Genomic DNA, 27,051 nt, shown 5'->3' with positions numbered 1-27,051 from the left:
ATCACATTACACATGTTTAAAATATGAAATTAGATAAATAGTTAAAAAGCATATTTAGCTTACATTCTGAATGGTTGCATATCAATTAGAAACATTTGCAGCCAACAGACACATGAAAAATGCTCATCATCACTGGACATCAGAGAAATGCAAATCAAAACCACAATGAGATACCATCTCACACCAGTTAGAATGGCGATCATTAAAAAGTCAGGAAACAACAGGTGCTGGAGAGGATGTGGAGAAACGGGAACACTTTTACACTGTTGGTGGGACTGTAAACTAGTTCAACCATTGTGGAAGACAGTGTGGTGATTCCTCAAGGATCTAGAACTAGAAATGCCATTTGACCCAGCCATCCCATTATTGCGTATATACCGAAAGGATTATAAATCATGCTGCTATAAAGACACATGTACATGTATGTTTACTGCGGCACAATTCACAACAGCAAAGACTTGGAACCAACCCAAATGTCTGTCAATGATAGACTGGATTAAGAAAATGTGGCACATATACACTATGGAATACTATGCAGCCATAAAAAAGGATGAATTCATGTCCTTTGTAGGGACATGGATGCAGCTGGAAACCATCATTCTCAGCAAACTATCACAAGAACAGAAAGCCAAACACCGTGTGTTCTCACTCATAGGTGGGAATTGAACAATGAGATCACTTGGACACAGGAAGGGGAACATCACACACTAGGGCCTGGTGTGGGGTGGAGGGAGGGGGGAGGGATAGCATTAGGAGATATACCTAATGTAAATGAGGAGTGAATGGGTGCAGCACACCAACATGGCACATGTATACATATGTAACAAACCTACCTGTTGTGCACATGTACCCTAGAACATAAAGTATAATTAAAAAAAAGAAAGAAACATGTGCCTAGAACAAGTTGATTGCTGAATTTTATGAAATGACATTGCTATGGCTTCAGTTTGTTCTCACCAAAACTCATGTTGAAATTTGATCCCCAATGTGGTGGTTTTGGGAGGTGGAACCTAGTGGAAGGTGTTTGGGTCATGGCAACAGATCCCTCATGAATTGCTTGGTGCCATTCTAGTAGTTCTGAGTGAGTTCTCTCTGATTATATTACATTCTTAAGAGGATAGATTAATTCCCTCAAAGGTTGGTTATTATAAATCCAGTACGCCTCTTAGGTTTTGCCTCCTCGCGTGCCTGCTTCCCCTTTGACCTTCTCCGCCATGTTATGACACAGCACAAAATCCTTCACCAGAAGCCAGGAAGATGCCAGTGCCAGCTTTATTGTACTTTTCAGACTCCAGAACCGTGAGCTAAATAAGCCTCTTGTCTTATAAATTACTTAGTCTCAGGTATTCTGTTATAGCAACACAAAACAGACCGAGACAGATATTATCATCAACATTTAGGTTTGTCAATCAGTTCTAAGGGTGAACTAGGTCAAACGACTCACTGTATACATTCTTTATGCCTTGGAATTACTAGCGTTTTTGAAGGCCATTTTTAATTAAGATGTCTCAGTAGCTGCCAAAAAAAAATTACTTTCTGAAGTATCCAATTTACTTTCCAGCATGTCTTACCCCTTGGCAATCCCATATTTATAATGTCCTTAAAAAAAGAATGTTTCTTAGAGTTTAGTAAAGAAACACCTTGTTTTTCTTTTGGGTCTAACATTTCTTCCTTTTGAGAAAGGAAGATCCATCTGTGACTTTTGTCTTCCTTTTTATGTTGGACACCAGGAAGCTGAAATTCTTAAATCACCGCCACAGTGATGCTTTCCCTTTATGTTGTAGGCATATAAACTCTTCTCATCTTAGATCATTTCCCCGTATCCTTACTTCAATAATATGACCCTTATTGCATTTTACTTTTATTTAATTATTTACTTTTATTTTTTGAGACAGAGTCTCGCTCTGTTGCCAGGCTGGAGTGCAGTGGTGCGATTTCGGCTCGCTGCAACCTCTGCTTCCCAGGTTCAAGCGATTCTCCTGCCTCAGCCTCCCGACTAGCTAGGACTACAGGCACGCATCACCACGCCCAGCTGCTAATTTTTATATTTTTATTTGTATTTTACTTTTAGAAAGATGCCTTAAATCCCTTCAGGAAGGAGGCAGTATGCAAAGGAATGAATCCTCACTGATAGACTATTAATAGAATCATTAGGTCTGGTAATATGTGGAACTCATACCCTTTCTAGTGGCCCCAATTTCTTTCCAGAAAGTCACTCATTTTGTGTAAATTCTAAGATGTGTGTGTGTGTGTGTGTGTGTGTGTGTGTGTGTGTATTTTTTAATTGTTAGTGAAGGAAATCAAAATATTCCTCTCTGAAACACTGGGGATCACAGAGCTAAAGAAGGTTAAAATGCAGGGGCACATTCTGCCCTTCCCCTTTGCCTTTCCCACCTAAAGGCAGGCACTTTTACAACACTTGCTTATCAGCTCAGAAACAGAGCTCAGAGACAGTGGCGCCAGAAGATGCTGGAGGAGACTTTGTTCTTTCCCTAAATGTATCTTCCCACATTTTCCTGCATTTTGGAAGTGTGGAGATACACTATTCTTTGTTTTGTCACTATATAGAATGTAGAGCTCTTTATTAAAATACTATTTATGCAAGGCCCCATGCCACTGCTTTGAGAGAGAAATACTTTTGAACTGAGGTCTCTTCCACGTGATGGGTACGGCATGTGTTAATACAATTTGACTGAGTTTTTCTCCTGTTAATCTGACTTTTCAGGAAAATATCTCAACTAAGAATCTATGAGGGAAAGAAAAGAAATTATATTTTCTCCCTACAAGGAGCAACAGGTTAAATGCATCTCTTATAGTCCAAGACATGTTTTCCCAATTCAGACATTTTTATTTAAGAGGTAAAAAATATTTTGAAATCAGATAAGAAATATTTGTTTTCTTTCTTCCTTTATATATCATGTTTTCTGACTAATGTTCTTAATTCTGAAGCCCTTATTGAATTACAATATGGGCAAGGAATATAAATATACATTATCCTGTTCATTCAGATCTATTGAAAGTTTTATTCTAAGCCAAAAATTAAATTAAAAAGCTATAGATATAAAACATAATATGATGAACCGTAATAATTAAATTTTGCAGAATATGTAGTGTAATGACAGTTACACTAAATGTTTTCAGAAAAGCAAACTCTCTTAGGAATGTCCTTAGACAGTAAAATAGGTTTCCTTTTATATGTGATTTTTTTTCGTTTCAGGGTGTACATATACACAGGTTTGTTATATGAATATATTATGTTAATACTGGGGTTTGGACTTTTATTGATCCTATCACCCAAATACTGAACATAGCACTCAGTAGACAGTTTTTCAACTCTTGCCCCAATTCCTCCCTCCCTCCCTCCCCTTTTTTGGAGACCCCAGTATCTATTTTTTCCATCTTTATGTCCATGTGCACTCATTGTTTAGCTCCCACTTACAAGTCAGAACATGCAGAATTTGATTTTCTATGTCTGCATTAATTCACTTAGAATAATGGCCTCCAGCTACATCAATGTTGCTGCAAAGGACATGACTTCATTCTTTTTTATGGCTGTATAGTATTCCATGGTATATATGTGCCACTCAATTTTTTTCCCTATCTATAAGTGCAGCACAAAGATAAATATGTATATGTATGTTTGTATACAAGTATACATTATTAACTATAATCACCATGCTGTATGTGTGCTGCATATATAACATGTACATTAGGTGGTATAGCCTGAATTTTGTAGCCTACCCCCCCCCCCACCACTCATGTGTTGAAGCCTAACTCTCAATGTGACTATATATTGGAGACAGAGCTTTTAAGAAGGTGATTAAGTTTAAATGATGTCATACAACAGTCTGTGAGTGCTGGGTTTTGAGCTAGAGTAGGAACATATTGCTAAGGAAACACATAACATGGCAGAAACAATATCTTATATTTCCAGTGCCTAGAAAAAAATTCTTGACTAATAAACAGATAAAGAGAGATTGGGACTCAAGGACTTCATCAGCTCTATTGACAGAAACCAGGAACAGAGATGAGATTATACCAGCTAAGACACCAAGAGTTTGAAGTAAATGGTGCAGAGAAAGCAGAAAAGAATTAAGGCAGATTGTGGGACTTCTTGGATTCTACAAGGACTGGACCACTATTCACGCAAAGGGAAGAATGACCCCTAAGGGGATTCAGAGATCACTGGGGCTGCTACTCCTACAAGAGGCCCAGGGAGCAGGACTGTTTCCTTCCAGGTTTCAAAGACTGGGGCCACCTCTCCAGATTCCATGGGGCAGGATGACCCTGTTCAGTGCCTCTAGGGCAGGACCCACCTTTACAGGGAGCCTTGTGGGCAGGGCCCTTGCAGAGAGACTCTGCCTCACTCACAGGGTCATCAGGGTGACCCTGCCATCCCAGAGGAACTGGAGAGCAAAATATTGAACCAAAAAGTATTATTTTCAAGTCTTAACATCAAATAGAATTTGCCTTGTTAGGTTTTACACTTCTCTGAGACACATCATCCATTCCTTTCTTCCAATTTTTCCCTTTTGGCGTAGAAATATCTCCCCTTTGCGTGTCTTATTATTGCATTTTGGAAGCACGTAACTTGACTGGTTTCACAGGTTCACAGCTAGAGACGAAGTTTACCTCAGGATGAGGCAAGTTTCACCCGTATCTGATTATATGGCATTTCTTGGTAGTTCTTTGTTTGTTTTCCCACAGCTTTACTGAGGTATAATTGACAAATTAAATACCATTCTAATTTGTTAGAACAGACATTCTAACAAATTAAATACACCTTCAGTGATTCAACAGATTACTTTGGTTGTATGGACATTTTAACAATATTAAATTCTTCCAGTTCATGAACACAGCATATCCTTGCCAATACGTGCCATCTTTTGTCTTTTTGTTAATAGCCATTCTAACATGTGTGAGGTTACATGCCATTGTGGTTTCTATTTACATTTCCCTGATGATTAGTAATGTAGAGCATCTTCTCATATACTTGTTGACCATTTGTAAAAATTGTATATATTTACAGTGTACAACATGATGTTCCAGTATACATATGCATTGTGAAACGATTACAATTATGCTAATTAACATATGCATAACATTTAGCACAGTTATTTCTATTTTGTGATAAGAACATTTAAGATCTATGCTCTGAGTCATTTTCAAGTATACAATACAGTATTAATTTTAGTCACCATGCTGTATAATAGATCTGCAGAACTATACATCCTAATTGAAACTTTGTACCTTCTGACAAATGTCTCCTTCTCATTTCTCACCCCTACCTCCTGCCTCAAGTCCCTAGTAACCACAATTCCACTCTGTACTTCTGAGTTTGATTTTTTTCAGATTTCACATATAAATGAGATCGTGCAGTATTTGTCTTTCTGTGTCTAACATTTCATTTAGTGTAAGGTCCTCCAGGTTCATCCATGTTATCACAAATGACAGAATGTCCTTCTTTTTAAAAGCTGAATAGTATTCCAATGTGTATATCTAGCAAATTTCCTTTATCCATTTATCCTTCAATGAATAATTTGATCCCATATCTTGGCAATTTTGAAAATGCTGCAGTAAACATGGGGCTGCAGATATCTCTTCAATATACTGATTTCACTTCCTTTGAATCTATACCCAGGAATAGGATTGCTGGATTATACAGTAGTTCTATTTTTAATTTTTTGAAGAACCACCATTTTCCATAATGACTGTACTAATCTGTATTCCCACCAATAGTGTACAAGCATTCCATTTTCTCCACATCCTTGCCAATATGTTATCTTTTGTCTTTTTGGTAATAGCCATTCTAACATGTATAAAGTTATATCTCATTGTGGTTTCTGTTTGCATTTCCCTGATAATTAGTGATGCTGAGCATCTTCTCATATATTTGTTGGCCATTTGTATGTCTTCTTTTGAGAAATGTCTATTCCAGTCTTTTGCCCATTTTTAAAAGAGGTTATTTGTTTTCTTGCTATTAGGCTGTATGAGTTCCTTATATATTTCAGATATTAACTCTATCAATTTGTATGGTTTGCAAATATTTTTTTCCTATTTCATAGTTTGTCTCCTTATGCTGTTGATCATTTCCTTTGCTGTGCAAAGCTTTTTGGTTTGATGCAATTCTATTTGTCTATTTTTGCTTTTGTTGCCTATACTTTTGGGGTCATATCCAAAAAATAATTGCTTAGACCAATGTCAAGAAGCTTTTTTCCTATATTTCCTTCTAGTAGTTTTACAGTTTCAGGTCTTAATCTAGTTTTAGTTGATATTTGCATATAGTGTGAGATAAGGATTCACTTTCATTCTTCTGCATGTGGATATACAGTTTTCTCATCACCGTTTGTTGAAGAGACCATCCTGTCCCCATTGTGTGTATTTGGCACCTTTGTCAAAGATCAATTGGGCATAAATGTGTGCATTTATTTCTGGGTTCTGTATCCTATTCTATTTTTTATCCCAGGACCATGTTGTATTGATTACTATGACTTTGTAATATAATTTGAAATCAGGTAGCGTGATCCTTACATCTTTAGTCTTTTTGCTCAAGACTGCTTTGGCTGTTCAGGGTCTTTTGTGGTTCAGGAATTTTAGGATTGTTTTCCCTTTTCTTCTTCTTTTTTGTTTTTTCTCTTTTGAGACAGAGTCTTACTTTTTCACCCAGGCTGGAGTGCTGTGGCACGATCTCAGCTCACTGCAACCTCCGTCTCCAAGTTTCAAGCGATTCTCCTGCCTCAGCCTCCCAAGTAGCTGGGACCACAGGTGGGCACCACCACACCTGGCTACATTTTGTATTATTAGTAGAGGCAGGGTTTCACCTTGTTGGCCATGTTGGTCTCGAACTCCTGATCTCAAGTGATCTGCCCACCTTGGCCTCCCAAAGTGCTGGGATTACAGGCATGAGCCACCCAGCCTGGTCAAGGATTATTTTTTCTGTTTCTGTGAAAAATGACATTGGGATTTTGATAGGGATTGCATTGACTCAATAGATCACTTTGTTTAGATGGACATTTTAACAATATTAAATTCTTCCAGTCCATGAACACAGAATACCTTTCCATTTATTTGTGTCTTCTTTAATTTATGCCATCAGTATTTTATAGTTTTCAATGTACAGATCTTTTACTTCCTTAGTTATTCCTATATGGGATTATGATGTTGATTTCTTTTTGGGACAGTTCATTGTTAGTGTATGGAAATGCTACTAATATTTGTATGTTAATTTTGTATCCTGAAACCTTATTGCATTTGTTTATTAGTTCTAATAGTCTTTGGTGTGGAGTCTTTAGGGTTTTGAATATTTAAGATCATGTCATCTGCAAACAGACAATTTTACATCTTCCTTCCCAGTGTGGATGCCTTTTCTTTCTTTCTCTTGCCTAATTGCTCTGGCTAGGACTTCCAGTACTATACTGAATAGTAGTTGTAAGACTGGGCATCCTTGAGGCCGGGTGCGGTGGCTCATGCCTGTAATCCCAGACCTTTGGGAGGATGTGGCCAGTAGATCACAAGGTCAGGGGAAGGAGACCATCATGGCTAATATGGTGAAACCCCGTCTCTATTAAAAATACAAAAAAATTAGCCAGGCGTGGTGGCATGTGCCTGTAGTTCCAGCTACTTGGGAGGCTGAGGCAGGAGAATCGCTTGAATCCGGGGGGCGGAGGTTGTAGTGAGCCAAGATTGCGCCATTGCACTCCAGCCTGAGTGACAGAGCGAGACTTCATCTCAAAAAAGAAAAAAAAAAAAAAAGAGTGGGCATCCTTGTCATGTTCCTACGATTTAGCTATGACTTTAGAGTTTAGAGCGGGTACTAAATGTATTAAGATTCTTGTGGCTTTTGAGATGGAAAGAATGTATTTGCATTCAAGAGTGCATGAGTTTTGGGGGCCAGGAATGGAAGGCTATGAAATGAATTCTGTTTCCCCAGAATTCATAGGTTGAATCTCTAACCTGTAATGTGACTGTATTAGAAACAGAACCTGTAAGGAGGTGATTGAGTTTAAATAAGGTCATGAAGGTGGTCCTTGTCTCTTGGGATTAGTGCCCTTACAGGGAGAGACACAAGAGAGCCTGCCCTCTCTCTGCCCAGAAAGAAGAGGTTATATGAGCAAACAGGGAGATGGTAGCTGCCTACAAGCCAGGAAGAAAGGCCTCACCAGAAACTATGTTGGCAGTTATCTCAGACTTCCAGCCTCCAGAATTGTAAGAAAATAAATGTCTATGGCTGAAGTTAGTCTATGGTACTTTGTTGTGGCAGCCTGAGTACAGACTAATATATCACACAAGTGCCACATATACGTGCTGTACCTGCTATGCAAGTGCATATGACACTCAGGAGTTGCACATATACATATATGCACGTTAAATGTATGTGATACATCATGTTTTATATAATGCATGTCTTCTCTCCCCCCTTCTTTAGCTATCTATAAACATACATACATAGATTGAAAGAGAGCAAAGAAGCCCCGATCTCCATGCCTGAGAATTAGCTTAACTCCATTCTGTGACCTCATACTCAAGCCCTCACCCTGGTCATATGCCAGTGCCAGTGATCCATGCCTTTGACCCTAGGGCAGCTAAGTTATAGCTAAGTCATAAAACTTAAGAATGCAATACTGAAAAAAAAAATCTTACATAGGTCAGCAACACCATCTTTACCTAAAACAGCTGTCTGTAAATAATTTTGTTACCATAAAGGTCTTAATTGTAATAAGAATATTTATACTTGCTCTAATTAATGTATATTTCTAGCTTTTAAAAAGGAATAACTTTTTTAAATGTTTTGTTGACTCACCTTGTCACAGATCCATTTCTTAGGATTTTCACTTCGGAATTGTTCTTTGTGAGAAATAGGACAATACTTGCTTGATAAATGCATTGATGGGATGTACTTTTCATTTTTATGGTATGAAGAAAATGGCAAAAACCTGAAAGAAATATTTAGGAGCTATTCTTAACTTGATTTTTAGAGACACTTGATTTTTAAAATAAGGCTTTGGAGAAGTACTATAGTACAGTGAAAATAATACATGATTTGGAATCAGAATACCTAGATTCCATTTCAACCTCTGCCATTGATTACCTGTGTTAATTACTTCTATTAATCTTTATTTTGTATTCTGCAAATGGAGATACTAAAATGTTCGTCACAGAATTTTTGTGAGTCTCAAGTATTTTATATAGAGATAATGCTAAATAATACATTTATGAATTAATTATGCCAAAAAACTCAAAATTCATCATATAAATGAAAATGTTCTTAATTTTAAAATAGTATCCCTAAATCAAAAGGACAGCCAGTACAGTCAATTCTCATTGAAGTAGGCTTTCTTCAATTTTAAGTCACTTGAATAACGGAGGCATTATTGGTAGCAGTAGCAGTTACGAATAATGAGGCCTTCAAGTCAGCGAGACCTGTAATCACACCTTAGCTTTGCATTGCTAGCTGTATTACCCTATGCAAGTTACCTGAATGAGCCTTGACTTCCATATAGCGTTATTACAATGAATGAACAACTTAATTTATGTAAGGTATTTAACATGGAGGCTGAAAAGATTGTGTCCAATAAATAATGTCGGTGCTAAAAGCAGATGTAAAAATAGAAGGAACCTGTTGCAGCAACCATTATCATTATCATCATCATTATTACTTTAGATATTTTTATGATCAACAGAAAAGACCAAACTTTTAAAACCCATATAAACTCTCACAGAACATCTAAGATTGTGATATGCTTTTAGTGTAACCCAGATCCCTCACCAAAACACACTGAAATAAGAGTAAAGAAATTTTTTTAAAAAGTTATAAACCTATAGGAAGAAATAGGACAGAAAATAAGAAAGAGCAATTGAAAACACAAATTAATTTTTAGCAGGTGGAAGGAAGATAGAAAATTCATAAATGACAAAAAAGAGTTAAGAAAACTGAAATCTAGGTGCCAGAAGAATGAGATGTCAAAGAGAAACAGGGCAATTTGTCCTGCAGAACCAGGGAAAAGCTCGGGAAATAAATCTACAATTATTCCAGAAAGTGAGAGAAGGAATGAAGCTGAAAACAGCTGAAAGCTTATGTAAGGAGTAATGAAATCCCCAGGTCCATGTCCCAGTCCATGTATCCATAAACGCCTATTCTCAGAAAAAAATTTACACCAAAAAGCTCTAGTCTCAAGGAAAGCATGTACTGAGGAAGGCCAAGGGGAGGCACCAAATGGAATATGTAGATTTTAATCCAAAGACTGGCCATTGAACTCTTTCCTTGATCGTCTCTTAAGTGCACTGGCAGCTTGGACTTATATCCTTCAGAAGACTGATTGCATCTTCTGAAAAGACGTGACAGTTCTTAGAGAAACGAGTTCAAATATCAACAATTTGGGGATGTTTTAATTAAAAGGGTGTATCAGAGTATAATAAAATCTATCAAAAAGCCACTCTTTTACACCCATAGAGTTTCTAATCTAATTTTTGCATTTTCCCTTTTAATATAAACTTAAGAATGGTTTACCAGTGGGAAAATAACCAATGTGGAAGAAGGACACAAATCCAAACATAAGGAATAAGCTAGAGGAAACAGACATCATGATGCAGCAAAAAGGAGTAAATTCAGAAATTTTTAACACATATAATCAAAGGAGACATGGTATTAATGAAATAAAAGTTGGAAGGTTTTTTAAATAAAAGAAACATTTAGAGAAAAGTGGAAGCTCTGGGAAATAGAAACTATATATAGCAAAATAAAATATTCTCCTAAGAAAAATATTCTGAAATTCAGACTTTAAAAAAAAGTTGAGGTTCAACATATATTTATTGAGCCATTACTATATGCCAATATTTTCATATAGATGATCTCATTTAGTTAAGATAAAGAAAGGTGTTTTTAAAAATCTAAATTCAATAGAAAATTATTATTTTTGTCATTTAATAAAGTTAGAAAAAGTAGCATTCTTTCATCAATTTTAACACTTCTCTGCAATTTCTTTTTAATATTTATTTTAAAATTCTTAATATTTTCCAAAGAAAGTATTTTCTAACACTATTTAAAATAAAAAATAAACAGAATACAGAACTTTGAATTATACAAAGTTACAGAAGCATGTATTACATATGCACTTGGGAAAAGAGCTCTCATATAAGATAGATTATGGTCCTTCCAGTGCTAATTTGCACATGGGATGGACATCACACACACAAAAATTAATGTGGCCCCAATGTCCCTGAGTATACAAAGGAGGTGCTGTGAGCCGGCTGCTGCACTTCCAGTTTTTATCACTTCTGAATTGCATTTTAATAGTACATTTTTCTTTTGTCTCTGAACAAAATTTGCCTTCTCAAGGGAATGGATGGCTGAAACAAGGCTGGAAGACTGGGTACTTCCCTGCTCATGAATTAACTCTACTTTCATTTAGCTATCATGTTTCATGAAAGTAACACATATGCATATTCTTAATTGTACATATATATGTGCATGTATGTATATTCAAAAATATTTAGATATTTTATAATCTTTAAATAACATTTATCTTCAAATTAGGAAAAAATATTTAATTCATAAATCAGATTTGCTCTATAAAGTATAAATAGCTACTAACATTGAAAAAGTCACTTTAGTTTATAATAAAATTTTATGTGGTTATCAATTACTTTAAAACTATGTTCTTTTACCAGTTTTTAATATGTATTCAGTTGTGCTCATGCTTAGAGTGAGTACTTTTCAATCAACTAAACTTCATGTTAAAGAAAAGTAATACATGTATTTACCTGTTTTTTTTTTTTACAATCTTATCAAAGACATAGATCTGGCAAAAATTCTTGAAAGCAATGTAGAGATACAGCAGTATATACAAACAAGTAACAACTTGAATGTCTGGGCAGTTACGGAAGAATTGGTAGAGGTCTCAGGAAGCAAAAATTAAAAATAGTTAATTAGCTTCCAGGAAAATAGGTCCATTGTAAATATATTATAGTCTTTGTACACTGAGTACATGTAATATTATTTTATTATTATATACATATATGTATTTTCCAAATAAAGACACTAACAAATGACATTTATTGTTTTTCTGCCTTATAACTCTCTTTAATTTTTCACCTTTTATTAAAGTCCTACTATTGTTACACATAACTCTAGGTTTTCCATCAGTGCATTTATTTCACTGTCAGATAATTGAAATCTTCAAATTATGAACCTCTCTTGCCTATTGAATCAAGCCTAAATTCTCCAATCTAGCCTTCAGGCTTTTTCTAATGCACTTGATCTCTTCAGGCTGTTCAACCACTCCCTACCTGCTGTTCTCTTGATGTCATTTGCCTTTCTTCTCCCATCCTACCTCTATGCCTTTGTTCATGCTCTTCCTCCTGCAATGCTGATCCATGCACTACTCCTCTTTCAAAATCCACTTTAACATCCAGCTGTCCCAGGTGCCTAATCTACCACTCCAACTAACACTGATTTCTCTATTATCTAAATATTTATTCATTGAACATTTTTTTGAGATGGTGCAATTTCGGCTCAAGGCAACCTCTGCATACCAGGTTCAAGCGATTCTCCTGCCTCAGCCTCCTGAGTAGCTGGGACTACAGGCACATGTCACCATGCCCAGATAATTTTTGTATTTTTAGTAGAGACGAGGTGTCACCATGTTGGCCAGGATGGTCTCTGTCTCTTGACCTCGTGATCAGCCCGCCTCGGCCTCCCAAAGTGCTGGGATTACAGGCGGGAGTCACCGCACCCTGCCTCATGGACCAACTCTTAAATGAAATAAATTTATGTACTAGGCACTTTGAAAAATACAGGGCTGGTCAGGGTGGCTCATGCCTGTAATCCTAGCACTTTGGGAAGCCAAGGTGGGAGGATTGCCTGAGGCCAGGAGATCAACATCAGCCTGGGCAACAAAGTGAGAACTCTTCTTTAATAAAAATTTTTAAAAATTAACCAGGCGTGGTGTTGTGCACCTATAGTCCCAGCTACTTGGGAGGTTAAGGCAGGAGGATTGCTTGAGCCTGGAGGTTGAGGCTGTAGTAAGCCGAGATTGTGCCACTGCACTCCAGCCTGGGTGACAGTGAGACCTTGTCTCAAAAAAATTTAAAAAAAGAAGAAAAGAAAAATACAGTGGTATAATGATGGAAGATGCAATATACCTGAAAGGAATTCACCTTCTAGTAGCGGTATGAAATGGGACAATAAACACAAGTAGAATGTGATAAGTTTTGTGATGGATGTATGGACAAGAGTCAATTAATGCAAAGAGGAAGATTTGCGTTTGCATAAACATGTGTGTGTGTGAGGGTATAGGGAATTACTGGCAGGGAAATGGAGGGTGGGGCATGGAAAAATTATCTTCCCAGACCACGTATGCCAGAACTGAGTGTTGAAAGGCTAGTAGAGTTCAAGTTAAGAATCTGGTGAAGCTATTTAAGGTGGGAAAAACAACATAAGCAAATATATGTAGGTGAGTTAGAGCATAAAACGGAATGCTGAAGAAACTGAAAAGCATTCAACACAGTTAGAAAATTTGATTCTTGTGAAGGCAACAAAGTAGATCATGAACAGCCTTAGTGGAGATAAGATTGTCCGTGAAAACAATCCATGGAGGCTGGGCGTGGTGGCTCACAGCTGTAATCCCAGAACTTTGGGAGAACAAGGCAATGAGGTCAGAAGTTTGAGACCAGCGTGGCCAACATAGCAAAACCCCATCTCTACTAAAAATACAAAAATTAGCCAGGCATGATGGCAGGTACTTGTAATCCCAGCTACTCAGGAGGCTGAGGCAGGGAGAATTACTTGAACCCAGGAGGCAGAGGTTGCAGTGAGCTGAGACAGCCCCGCTGCACTCTCGCCTGGGTGACAAGGGAGAAACTCCGTCTCATACACACACAAACACACACACACAAAAGACAATCCATTGACAATAATATATTACAGATTGATATAAACAGTAAACCATTTTTCTTTATTTTTACATATGCATGAATTATGACTGTCCAATAGGATAGTTACACAATCTTCAGTGGATTCTGCCTTAGGTAATTATTTCAAAATAGACATAGCAATAGAGATTTATAGATATCAACAAATGGCTATGGAACAGGTAAGTCTCAGACACCAAACGTCCTAGATCAGCCCCCTCTCAGTTGAAGAGCTCCCAGTGCAAACTATGTATTAAACATAAAACAGGATAAAGGGATACTCTACCACAAGTCAGGAATTTGGTTCCAGACTGTAATACATTCTCCAATGAGCTATACAATAGCATACAAATAGTTCTTTCATCTAGAATAGAGGTAGGAGAAATAGCAAACTGGAAGAAGTTTCTCTAAAAATTTATAGCAGAGCTTGTATAATCCTCCACTTTATCTATTTGTTTATTTTAAAAATTTTAAAAATAGAGATGCAGTCTCACTATGTTGCCCAGGCTGGTCCCAAACTCCTGGCCTCAAGCAATCTTCCTGCCTTGGCCTCCCAAAGTGTTGAGATTACAGGTATGAGCAAACTGCGCTCGGCCAATCCAACAATTTCTAATGTGAGGACTGCTCCTGGACCTGCCCTCAGCATCTCAACAGCTAACAAAAATCAGAGGTGAGCTTACAGATAGCACAGTTATCTCTCCAGGAAGAATAGCCTTACTGTTTCCTTACTGGCAAGTCAAAGGAAAGGGAGAGACGGGTAAGGATTCTTCCCATAGGGAGAAAATCCAGGGTGACATTTTACTACTTAAATCTCCTGGGAGGTCAAAAGACAATCTAAAGACAGGGAACCCCACCACTGGAACCACCATACCTTGTAGGACAGATCATAGCAGCCCTGCTCTTCCTTGAGCTGAATGGAGACAGTCGGAATGGGGTGGTGGTGGGGGTTGGGAAAGGGGAGGCAAAGGGGTCTTAGGCTTCTCCTAGAGACAGCCCTGGTGATACCGAAAGGGATACTCAGTTCTGGATCTATATTAGGTAAGCAAATATTAACTATATAATAAACTCGTGGTGACTTGATTCATAGTTAATTAAATCCACCAGATATGTCTTATTAACTACTATGTTCAATACATTGTACTAGACACTATGAGTATAAAAAGGAGAATAAGCAGATGCCCAAAGGCTCTTAGAATCTCATGAGGGAAAAAGACAACTGCGACAGTATAAAGTGGGAGTTGAGGGTAGGATGGGCGTGAAGCTTTTGAGATAAAGGCAATAAAAGAAGCATATGAGAACAGAGAGCACGAAGGGCACTATCTAACCTGGGCTTTAACAAATGGGTCAGATTCCATTAGATGGAAATGGGAATCGAGGATGGAGATGCAAGTAAGGGATCCATATGAATAGATGCTCAGAGGTACAAGATTGGAAAACATATGTGGGCTCTTATAAGAACATAGCCAAGTTGCCTGGAAAATAGAATGCTTTTGCCAGGGTGCTTATATTGTCTCCTATCAGTACAGGTCAAGTTTCAGCAGTTTCATCTTGTCTTACTTAACATCTCTATGATGGATGTTGCATCTCTATGCAACTGAGAATATTAGCCCAGTTGCAGATACTCTTGTCACATCCTGTAACCATTGTTGATGTGCCACACTGGCTCTCTCCTTGAGGGGCTGACTTGGCCACAGCATTACAAAGGCTAATAAAGACTGAGGATCAAGGTAGTTGCCCATTATCACATTCCTCTCTCTAAACTCTGTTGCTAAATTACATGCCTTATGATCCTTTGATGCCCAGAGAAGTCTGACATTTTCCACCTTTTATTGGAAGAGATTTCGTATTTATGAATTATAAAATAAGTACAGGACTCTTAAATGGTAAGTGACTATTGACACATTCACTTTTTCAGGTGGGAAAAGAGAAACACATACTTTTTCTTATTCTTAAAGTAGGTATAAAATTATTTACTTTTCAAGTTTCAAAACCTCCTATCCTTTATAGACAAGAAAATATAATGAGATAACAGAATAGCAAATAAGGTCTTATGAATTTTATTGTTGCAATATTTGAGTAATTGAACTTCATACATTCAAGTAGTAGTTTACTTCTTATAAGAGTGACTGTAAGATGCTATTATTTCTTTAGCATGCACTACTGGGGTAATACATGACAAAGAATATCTTAGAAAATCAATAGTTTTATCTTTTAAATTACACAAAGTAGGCATTATGTCAACTTTTTTTCTTATACCAAAATTTTAGCATATTCTCAAAAGATCACGAGCTTCATTAATAAAGATGTTAGTCTATGAGCAGCCTCCTCATGCCAATCATTAACAACACTGGAAGGACAGGAACTCCTAAATAGGGATACAGAACGGGCTGGTAGGGGTCATCCCAGAATGTCTGCTTAAAAGGTCTATCTAAAATACTTGCCAAAGAAGGGGCAAGGAGTAAGAGCTTAGTAATGTTCAAAACAGAACAGTCATTTAAATTGGCATGAAGAAAAAAAGAATAGAAAAGTTCCACTCTAGACTTACTAAGGGAAGGGAATCTGTACTCTGGTGTACAAAACTTGATTTGACAAGCAAAGACACCTACATTTAAAAATTGGGACAGAGTTGATGAAAGAATGTAAAGAGGAAATATGGATAAATGACATTGATTTAATCTAATAAATGAATCAACAAACAGCAAATGTTTGTTATAAAAGTACACCTGCTCAAAAATTAATCTTAACTGTAATATTTTAACCATTATTATAATATGGAAAATAGTACATTTAGGCCAGGTGCTGTGGCTCATGCCTGTAATCTCAGCACTTTGGGAGGCTGAGGCGGGTGGATCACTTGAGGTCAGGTGTTCAAGACCAGCCTGGACAACATGGAAAACCCCATCTCCGCTAAAAATATAAAAAATAGCCAGGTGTGATGACATGTGCCTGTAATCCCACCTACTCAAGAGGCTAAGGCAGGAGAAGCATTTGAACCCGGGAGGTGGAGGCTGCAGTGAGCCGAGATCATACTACTGCACTCCAGCCTGGGCAACAGAGTGAGACTCCATCAGAAAGAAAGAAGGAAGGAAAGAAAGGAAGGAAGGAAGGAAGGAAGGAAGGAAGGAAGGAAGGAAGGAAGGAAGGAAGGAAGGAGAGAGAAAGAGAAAGAAAGGAAGAAAGGAAGAAGAAAAAGAAAGAAAGAAGGAAAGAAAGAAAGAAAGAAAGAAAGAAAGAAAGAAAGAAAGAAAGAAAGAAAGAAAGAAAGAAAGGAAGGAAGGAAGAAAGAAGGGAAGGAAGGAAGGAAGGAAAGAAGCAGAGAGAAAGAGAAAGAAAGGAAGAAAGAAAGGAAGAAAGAAAGGAAAGAAGGAAGGAAGAAAGAAAGAAAGAAAGAGAAAGAAAGAAATAAAGAAAATAGTAAATTTAATGTTTTGAGGGCTGAGGGGCTGAGTTATAACCAGTTTATCCTGATCTCATTATCAGATGACCTGGTTCTCATAAACTAATCATAAGCTTTTTTAAGGCAAAGCATTTTGAAAGAACATGTAATTGGAAATATACAAATTATTTGGCAACAATATTTGAAATAGGATGAGATATGTTTTACACTTGTAGTAAGTATAATTAATAATGAATAATTTTGCCCCTTCTGAAAAAACAAACCATGTTATGGCCCATTAAAACGGGCCATAAGATGTTGAATATTTGTCCTTTATAATACAGAATAGTCTGAGTTTTAGTAAAAGGTCCGCAAATATATAACAGTCTATTTTTCATTACCTTCAATATGAAAAATAAAAAGTATCTTTACTGTATGTATTAACCCCCTAAATGTCCAAGTAAACTTAATATATAGCTCATTAGTATGAACAGAAAGATTTCAAAATATAGCTTAGATTAGTGGAGTTTTTGTTGAAGAGATATTAATAAAATGAGCAACAATCTGGAATAGAAATTAGACAGATTCCCTTTATGGTTGAGGACAAACCATAGCTATACGTGCTTAATACACACTGTATTTTATACTTAGAGTAGAATTCATAGTACAAATTTAAAACTCATGAACTATTTAGGCAGCAACATCTCCCCACTAGGGTGGAGGCAGAAATGTAATGTTTAAATGTAAAGAATGCAAGTGACAAGACTATCTGTTCAACTAAACAGTAAGCTTATATTGCAAGCTTCTAAATTTAACTGGAAAGATATTTTTCCCGTTTCCTTACATTTTTCTTAGCTTAAGAGTAATACATTTCCCTGGATTTATTATTATAATTATTAACAATCTCAAATCATCTTGGCTCAGTAATTTCATTATGTGTTTTTTGCAGACTTCACTTTATTTTGTTCTGATTGTGAACAATATTTTTAAAATATCTGCTAAAAGATACTGAAGCTAAAGGCCTCAGCTAAGTAGCATTCACATAGGCTCTTCTTTTAGGCCATTTACATCAAATGTTTTAAACTAACAAAATTTCAAAAATGGCTAAAAATGATGAACTTAAGATATTTTAAGGACTTATATAAATCACTTAAAGAACATAAACTTCTCACGCCTGTAATCTTAGCACTTTGGGAGGCCAAGGTGGGTGGATCACTTGAGCCCAGGAGTTTGAGACCAGCTTGGGCAATGTGGTGAAACCCCATCTCTACAAAAAATGTGAAAATTAGCTGGGCGTGGTGGTGGGAAGGTGTAGTCCCAGCTACTAGGGAGGTTGAAGTGGGAGTATTACCTGAGCCTAGAGGTCAAACCTACAGTGAGTCATGATCATGCCACTGCACTCCAGTCTGGGTGACAGACTGAGACAGTGTCTCAAAATAAATAAATAAATAAATAAATAAATAAATAAATAAAGGCAAGAAATACATCAAACTATATCCAGACCACTGTATTCCAAACTATGGTCTGGGGATGAGATGAGGGGTCTCATGGCCAACTAGGCCATTTGCTCCATGAGGTCAACAGACCTTTGTCCCTGGGGGTGGTGGCTCACGTCTGTAATCCCAGCACTTTGGGAGGCCACGGTGGGTGGATCACCTAAGGTCAGGAGTGCGAGACCAGCCTGGCCGACATGGTGAAACTCTGTCTCTACTAAAAATACAAAAATTAGCCAGGTGTAGTGGTGGGCATGTGTAGTCCCAGCTACTTGGGAGACTGAGGCAGGAGAATCAACTGAACCCAGGAAGCGGAGGTTGCAGTGAGCCGAGATGGCAACACTGCACTCCAGCCTGAGCTACAGAGCAAGACTCTGTCTCAAAAAAAAAAAAAAAAGAGAGAGAGAGAGAGAGAGAGAGACTTTTGTCTGTCTTGTTCACTGCTACGTTCTCAATGCCTAATATAGTGCCTGGCATATAGTCAGCATGCAATAATATTTGTTGAGTGAATACATTTGCAAAATGCTACATATTGTATTATATTTCCCCTCTTTGATAGTCACATCAAATAAAAGTATATTTAAGACTGAGAAGCCCTGTAAGTGCCAAAAATCCATTTAAGTGTTTTCAATGTAATTTTCCCCCAAATTTATTTGAAAGAAACTCATTAACATTAGTCTTAAGACTAGTTTTTTAAGAGACATAATCTGGAAAATTATGTTCATAGTAAGAACAACAAAAGAAAATATAAGCTTATTACTGAGACTTAGTGTAATATTAATAAACACCAAAGAGAAATCATAACTGACTTCATTTATTGGCTTGACTTGTTTTTAGTGAGAATGATTTTTCTGATCTGATCTGTTAGGCTAACACAAGCAAAATCTAGTTCAAGCTCAAGAGTCAAAATTCAATCGTAGAAAACCTCTTAGCACTTACTGTTTGTCAACTATTGTGCTAAGTGTAGTGCATAAGTCAGGGACTCTGTTGTTGAGAAGCTTATCGTCCAGAACAAGGCTCTCTTATTTTTCTGTTGAAGGGTCAGGCAGGTAACATAAATGAATCAGATGTAAACCGAAGATTCCAAGCTTTAATCAATTGTTGCCATGTCAGACTGTGAACCTGCTCCTTCTAGATCTGATTTTTGCTATAAGCGGTAAAATCTGGATTTTTAAATAATTTAATTGCCATTTTTAATTACTTTTTAATGTATCTAATTTTTAGAATATTGTGGGATCCAAATACAACACCCCCGGGAGGCTACATGCCACTTACAAGCTACTAGTTTGCGATTTCTGGTTTAGAATTTTAAAGTGAGTAGCTCCGTCAATGATTTTAAGGTCCCTGACAAGATAAATTATATCTTAAATTACTGTGCAAACTTTTGTATGAGATCACCAAATCACCATTAGTTATTCTTGATAAATTGTGAACGTACCAGAGATGTAACAAAATGATTTTTAAACAGAAGACTATAGATTGTACAATATATAGAGGGCTTAATGTGATGTTAATTCCCAAAGAAAATACAGGAGAAGTAACAACTAGGTGATAGTTACAGGGGAAAGTAAAATCTACTAATGAATGACTTGCCAATAGCCAAATCCTAGATATCCTTTTTAGTTTTCTGTCTTTCTTTTTCTTTTTTCTTTCCTTTTCTTTTTTTTTTTTTTTTGCGACAGAGTCTCATTCTGTTGCCCAGGCTGGAGTGCAGTGGCGCGATCTTGGCTCACTGTCCACCTCCCGGGTTCATGCCATTCTCCCGCCTCCACCTCCAGAGTAGCTGGAACTACAGGTGCCCGCCACCACTCCCGACTAATTTTTTGTATTTTTTTAGTAGAGATGGAGTTTCACCATGTTAGCAAGGATGGTCTCGATCTCCTGACCTCGTGATCCGCCCGTCTCAGCCTCCCAAAGGGCTGGGATTACAGGCGTGAGCCACCACGCCCAGCCTCCATTTTAGTTTTCGCTGAATTTGAACTTGCATCAAGCTGTTCATCCACTTCTTGTAGCCATCCTCTTTGATTTGCACAATCTCTCCTGGTTCTCTTTCTTGCTGTCTCTGTTTCTTGACTGACTCATCATATTCTGCCAATATCTGAAATTAATGACTCTTAACCAGAACTGTGCATTTGAATCACCTGGGCATATTTTGCAAATATATATGCCTACTGAACCAAACTATCTGTGATTGAGACTTGGGAATTCATATGTATATAATTTTAAACCTCAAGGTGATGCAGTTAAGCAATCCTGACTAAAAACCACTGCCCTAACATTAAAACAATTCCTACAAATCTGTAATTTTCTCTCTATATAGTTTCTCCTGAGGGATTATTCCACCACCAAAGTTTTAACTATCACCTCTAAACTGATGATTTCTAAATCTTTATCTCAATACACAATATCTTTCTTTAACTGAAGAACAGTATTTTCAAATGTTCACTATGGATATTTACCTTGATACGCTAGAGGCACCTCAAATAGAACTGCCTCCAAATTAAACTCACACCCAAATCTTCCATGCTATCAAACTTGCAATGCTTCTTATATACTTTTCCTTAGGTAAGTCAGAACATCACCCTCTAGCCAGTCACCTAAGTCAGAAGCCATCAAGTCAGGGCATGAGAGGACGTTCCTGCCTGTCTGTGCTCTCAATCTGAGGAGGTTCTTGCTTGTGGCTCTACGGTCACAGAAAAACTGTATTTGATATAATGTGACACACCCTCTCCTAGACCACAGTTGTGGTCTATTAGTATGTTAATAGACCTTTAACTTAACCCTATTTATTGTCTATTTTGTTCCAAGCCTTTGGCATACATGTGCCAATTTGTTAACATAAATTGAGCAAAACAGATTCTCTCTCAGAAATTTGAACTGAAAAACAGAAGCAGCTGTGGGTTCTCGAGCTGGAAGGTTATGTTGAATTAGGAATGGGTGGTAACTAACTGAAAGCTAAAAATTTATGGGAAAGAAAATTCATGATTTACGAATCATCAGAGAAGCTAGTCAGCAGAAAGAAGAAGCAGACGTGCAGAGGAAAGCCGAGATGCCACTAGAAGAAGAACGCCATGTCCCTACAGCCCCCTACTCGTGTTAGTCCAGTTTTCCCTTGGGTCTTTACAGCTCTATAAAATTCCTCAATGTATCTTTTAAACATCCCCTTAGAATCTGGAGTTTCCTTGAATGGATCTTTGTTCTTTGCAAGTAAGAAAGCTCTGAGACAGTGATCCTAAATGCATCCGTGCCTCTGACCACACCATCCAGACCATATCAGGCTTGCCCCTAAATCTGATTTAGGGTTTATAGCAAACTTGTCCAACCCATGCCCCGTGGGCCACATGCAGCCCAACACAAATTTGTAAACTTTCTTCAAACATTATAAAATCACTTGTTGTGATTTTTTTTAAGTTCATCAGCTATCAGTAGTGTATTTCATGTGTGGCCCAAGACAATTCTTCTTCTTCCAATGTGGCCCAGGGAAGCCAAAAAACCTGGTTATAAGATCCTACCTGTAAAGTGGCTTGTCAACCTTTCTCTATCCTCCATTACCAACATCTCAGCTCTGCGGCGAGTCCTCCTCATATCTGACCCGGACTGTGGCCCCAGTGACTCTGGCCTCTGTCCCCATTGACTCCCATTTCTAAACCATCTCCATAGCTAACAGAGTGATATCTGCAAGCTATCTGATCTTTCACTCAGGGCCTAAAACACTGTGCTGGTCTTATGAGTGTCTCTACAGCATAAAGTCCAAACACTGAAAGTGTCTTTTTATGACTTGTCTGATTATATATACTAAAAGTACATATTCTCAAACGTATCACTGAAAGTATTCCAAATTATCAAATTATATAGATTTTTAAAATCTTAAACTTCTTTAGATGCAGGTGTCTGTAAGAATAGAATGCTAGTATTCTGTGGTCATTTACTTAAAAAAGCTTTTTGTTTTTCTTTCAGAGAAACAGTGGACAAAAAGAGAGCACAGTTCTCACTATACAGCCAAAGTAATACAGGGCTCTTGTGTAGACAAATTCTAGAACTTCTTAATTATACACAGGCTTATTATCTATATCCCCAGTGTTATAAAGTACCAGAACTTCATTAGAAAAATTAAGCTGGAAAAATGAAGGCAGCACTTTGTAAATTTCCACTGGAAATTAGCTGGGAGAGGCAGAGGAATACTGGATCAAAAGAGGGTAATCATGCTTAACTGTGCCCTAGAGCACCCGCATGTATAATACGATTTGCACAGTAACTACCTCTCCTATTACTGCTTGTTTGGAGTATTCTATGTTAATGGGGTTAGCTAATTTAGTATTTTAACTTAAAAAGGCTCTGCTGATTAATAAATGTTGCACACTGTGCTAGTAATTAAAATAAATGGAAGAGTTACAAATAAAAGTTGAATTGTTAAGAAAACATTATCTGAAAATATATGATAATCTCTATTTATCATAATACAGTAACAGTTCAGAAAATATGCAAATTTTAAAGGTCTAAAGTCTGAAAAAAACCACACAAGTCAAAAAAGTTTTGAGATATGTTAAATTTTCTTTTTGCTATTCTTTAATGATAAAGTGCTCACTCATATATACCACATTGTAAAATGTCCTTTCTAAAAACTGTTACTTAGATCTTGTTTCTTAACCTTTCCTGCAACATTTTTCTCATAGTAATGACTATGAAATGATACTTAATTAGAAATTATATTTAAAGTTTTAAAAGTGAGTAATTTACTCACTGTTTACTGATATTTACTGCAACGGAGCATGGTTCCCTTATTTTTAGGGGCCTGTGGACACCAAGCACAGAAATAAAGGAAAATTCTGAGTCCCTTCAAGGGAAATCCCAGCCCCAGAAGTAAATAAGTAACTTGTTCCAGAGCTATTTGCTTTCCCTGTAGAAACTAAAGATAACATCTTACCATAGGTCCCTGAGTTGTCTTTCATGGGCTCAGACTCTCACTGAATGGATCTGTTGGCACTTAGACCCCAGGAAAGGGGGAAGTGAAGACTAAACTTTAACCATCACCTTTTGTTGTAAGTTCCTTCATAAGGGGCTTGGGGGAAGTCATTCCCCCTAACCGGTTAACATTTTTCTATTCACTTCCAATTTTACTTTTTTGAATTTTGAGACAGTGTCTCGCTCTGTCACCTAGGCTGGAGTGCAGTGGTGCAATCTCGGCTCACTGCCACCTCCGCCTCTCAGGTTCAAGCGATTCTTGTGCCTCAGCCTCCCAAGTAGCTGGGACTACAGGTGCCCACCACCACAGTTGGCTAATTTTTTTGTAGTTTTAGTAGAGATGGGCTTTCACCATGTTGGCCTGACTGGTCTCGAACTCCTGACCTCAAGTGATCCACGTGGCTCAGCCTCTCAAACTGCTGGGATTACAGGTGTGAGCCACCACACCCAGCCATGATCCCAAATTTTTAAAATGAGTTTCTCTTTCTTAGCCAATTGCCAATCAGAAGATCTTGAAATCTACCTACCATCTGTAAGCTCCTGCTTCAAGATATCTCACCCTTTTAGGCCAAAACCAATGTGTGACCTTCATGTACTGATTTATGATTTTGCCTGTAGCTTCTGCTTTCCTGAAATTTGCTCCTGCCTTTACAAATTCTTACCTGCAGGCCACTGGGGAGGTTGGGTTTTAAGCATGAACTTCCTTGAATCTCCTTGCTTGCTGCCCTGCAATAAACACCTTCCTTTCTGTCACTGCAAAAACCTCTAAGTTTTACTGTGGTGGGTGAATGGACTGCATTTTGGTTTTATAATATTACCAAATCCAATATTTACCAAGGCCCCTATCTAAGCTAGGTTGCAAGTTTGAGAGAAATGAAGGCACATTAGATTCATAGCTATTAGTTCCAGCAAGTGGAGGAGCTCAAGAAATAGAGTTATTAGTTCTGTTATGCTACTAAATGTTTATGGGATGTCTCTCATTTCACCTACTCGGAATAACTATCAGTAAATTAATACTTTTTTATTTTTATAAAAGATGTAGAGACAGCTATTGAGCTGTCTATACACAGTTTCTTAAATGAAAGCCTATATAAGTTTAAAATATAGCTACAATATGCTTTAATCATGAACTCCTCTTCATAGGGAAACTCCAGTCGCTGTTACATTTTTTAAATCCTCAATGTCTATACCTTAAACCTGTGGAAGACTCTTGAATCCTTAGGGATTTAAGGAGTTCCTTCAAATTTAGCTCCAGATTATAATTAATCTAAACACCAAAGTCTGACCTAGCAAGGTAGCTTCTTGATTTGAAAGCCTGCAGGAAGAACATTTGCATTTATTTTCTTTTGCTGTTATAACAAATCACTACAAAATTTGTGGCTTAAACAATATTATTAACTCATCATTCTTGAGGTCAGTGGCACAAAATAAGTCTTACTGGGCTAAAATCAAGGTGTTGGCAGGACTGTGTTCCTTCTAGAGGATCTAAGAGAATCCATTTCCTTGCCTTTTATGACTTCTAGAGGTGGCCTACATTCCTTGGTGGCATTCATGCCCCAGCTTCAAAGCTAGCAAAGGTAAATTGAACCCTCCTCACATTGCATCATTCTGACCTCCTTTCATGTAGTCAAATTTTTTTCTGCCTCCCTCTTCCATTTTTAAGGACCTTTGAATTATAAAACTGGCCCCACTCTGATAATCCAGGATAATCTCCCTACCTAAAAGTTCCTAATTTAATCAAATCTGCAAAGATCTTTGTATTATATAAGGTAACATTCACAGGTTCCTAGGATTAGGACATGTGGACTCTTTGGCAGGGCAATAGGGATCGGGGAAGCATTATTTTGCCTAACAGAAAACTAATTGAAGCTAGTTGGTTCTCATTTCTATTGTAATATCCCAAATCCACTCTATTTTGGATATAATTATAGTCTCCTGTATTAAGCCAGAATGTTTACAATTAACAGAAGATATTAATGTATAGGACCTTTACACCTCTCATAAGACCTTAGTGAAGCCCATATCATAGCTTATATCATCTGATTTATGATTGTCCACTCCACTCCATTTCCGCTGTCTTGATGGGTAAATTAAACCTTGAATAGCTCTGGTACCATTATGGCCTCCCTTTTCTTCTACTTGTTAATAATAATAACTGTTTTTCCCATTTCATCTAAGCAACTTTCATGGTCCCATTTCATGTTTGGAAATGTTCCTTGAAATGTCCCCCTCTGAAATTTTAAAGCCTGAAATTCTCTGTGATCACCATATCCCATTCCCATAAATAAGAAGTACAGTATATATAATATTCTGTCATATTTTAATAAAGAAATAATAAATATACATATAATTGCATGTGTAACCAAAAATTCCTGGATAGACACACAAGAAAGGGTTGACAGTAGATACCTCTGGAAAACATAACTGAGGATCAGTGAATAGTGTTTAAAGTTTTTACAATAAATATGTGTTGCAGTTTTAATGTTTTAAAAGGTAAACAAAAAATCTTCTTTATTTTTTTAAATGGATTTGAGGAGATTCATAAATCAAAGGAAGTAGAAAATTTCTAACAGAAACAAGAGAGAACCAGGGACATAAAGAAGAATGAAAACAGCTCAGTATATCTGGAGCACAAAGTTCTTTACAGAATATGACAAAGATTAGCTAGAGAAATAAGCTTGAATCAGATCCAAAGAAACTGTTTCTTGAAATAAGAAATTAAACTTTATCCTTGAGGCAATAAAAAGCCATTGAAAGGCATTTTAGCTGAATAATAATAATAGCACAATCGAATCTCTTTAGTGCTCGTGTGGTAAAATGCACGGAGCGGGAGTAAGACTAGGTAGATCAGGTTGAAGGGATTTTATGGCAATTAAAGTTAAGGAATTTTAAGGTGCCTAAATTAAGACAGTGATAGTATAAAGGGGAAGAGGCTGAATTTGAGAAACACTTAAAAGGTAGAATAAAAAGGACTTGAGGACTGATAGGATATGGATGATGCTGGAGGAGAAGGTAACTCACAAGTCTCCAGCTTGTGCAGATAGTTGGTGATGCAATTCACACTCAAGAAAAGAAGCAGGAAAGTATGTTATATACTGCATTTAGAACATCTGGTGGCGATACAGACAAAGACGGCAGTTGAAAATGTAAGCCTGCAATGTAGGATCAAGATTGTACAGATTTAGAGCGGAAATCATCGGCATAGAGATAGTAGCTAGTCTTTCAAGTAGAAGCAACCATTCAAAGATTATACAGAAGAAGAAGAAGAGGAAGAAGAAGAAGGAGGAGGAGGAGGAGGAGGAGGAGGAGAAT

General features: G+C 37.3%; 1 protein-coding gene across 2 annotated transcripts in view; it reads right to left on the bottom strand.

Moving 5' to 3' along the window:
- SPATA17 (spermatogenesis associated 17) overlaps positions 1–27,051 on the bottom strand; it is a 229,228-nt gene that overhangs the window by 58,738 nt on the left and 143,439 nt on the right. For both annotated transcript variants that reach the window (XM_015116149.3, XM_077987022.1), the window contains one exon: positions 8,801–8,933. In XM_015116149.3, coding sequence (XP_014971635.1) covers positions 8,801–8,933 — 133 coding nt within the window. The remainder of the gene's footprint in view (positions 1–8,800; positions 8,934–27,051) is intronic.

This window comes from Macaca mulatta, chromosome 1 (assembly GCF_049350105.2).
Source record: "Macaca mulatta isolate MMU2019108-1 chromosome 1, T2T-MMU8v2.0, whole genome shotgun sequence".
NCBI classification, from domain to species: Eukaryota; Metazoa; Chordata; class Mammalia; order Primates; family Cercopithecidae; genus Macaca; species Macaca mulatta.
This window is presented reverse-complemented; position numbering and strand designations above follow the sequence as displayed.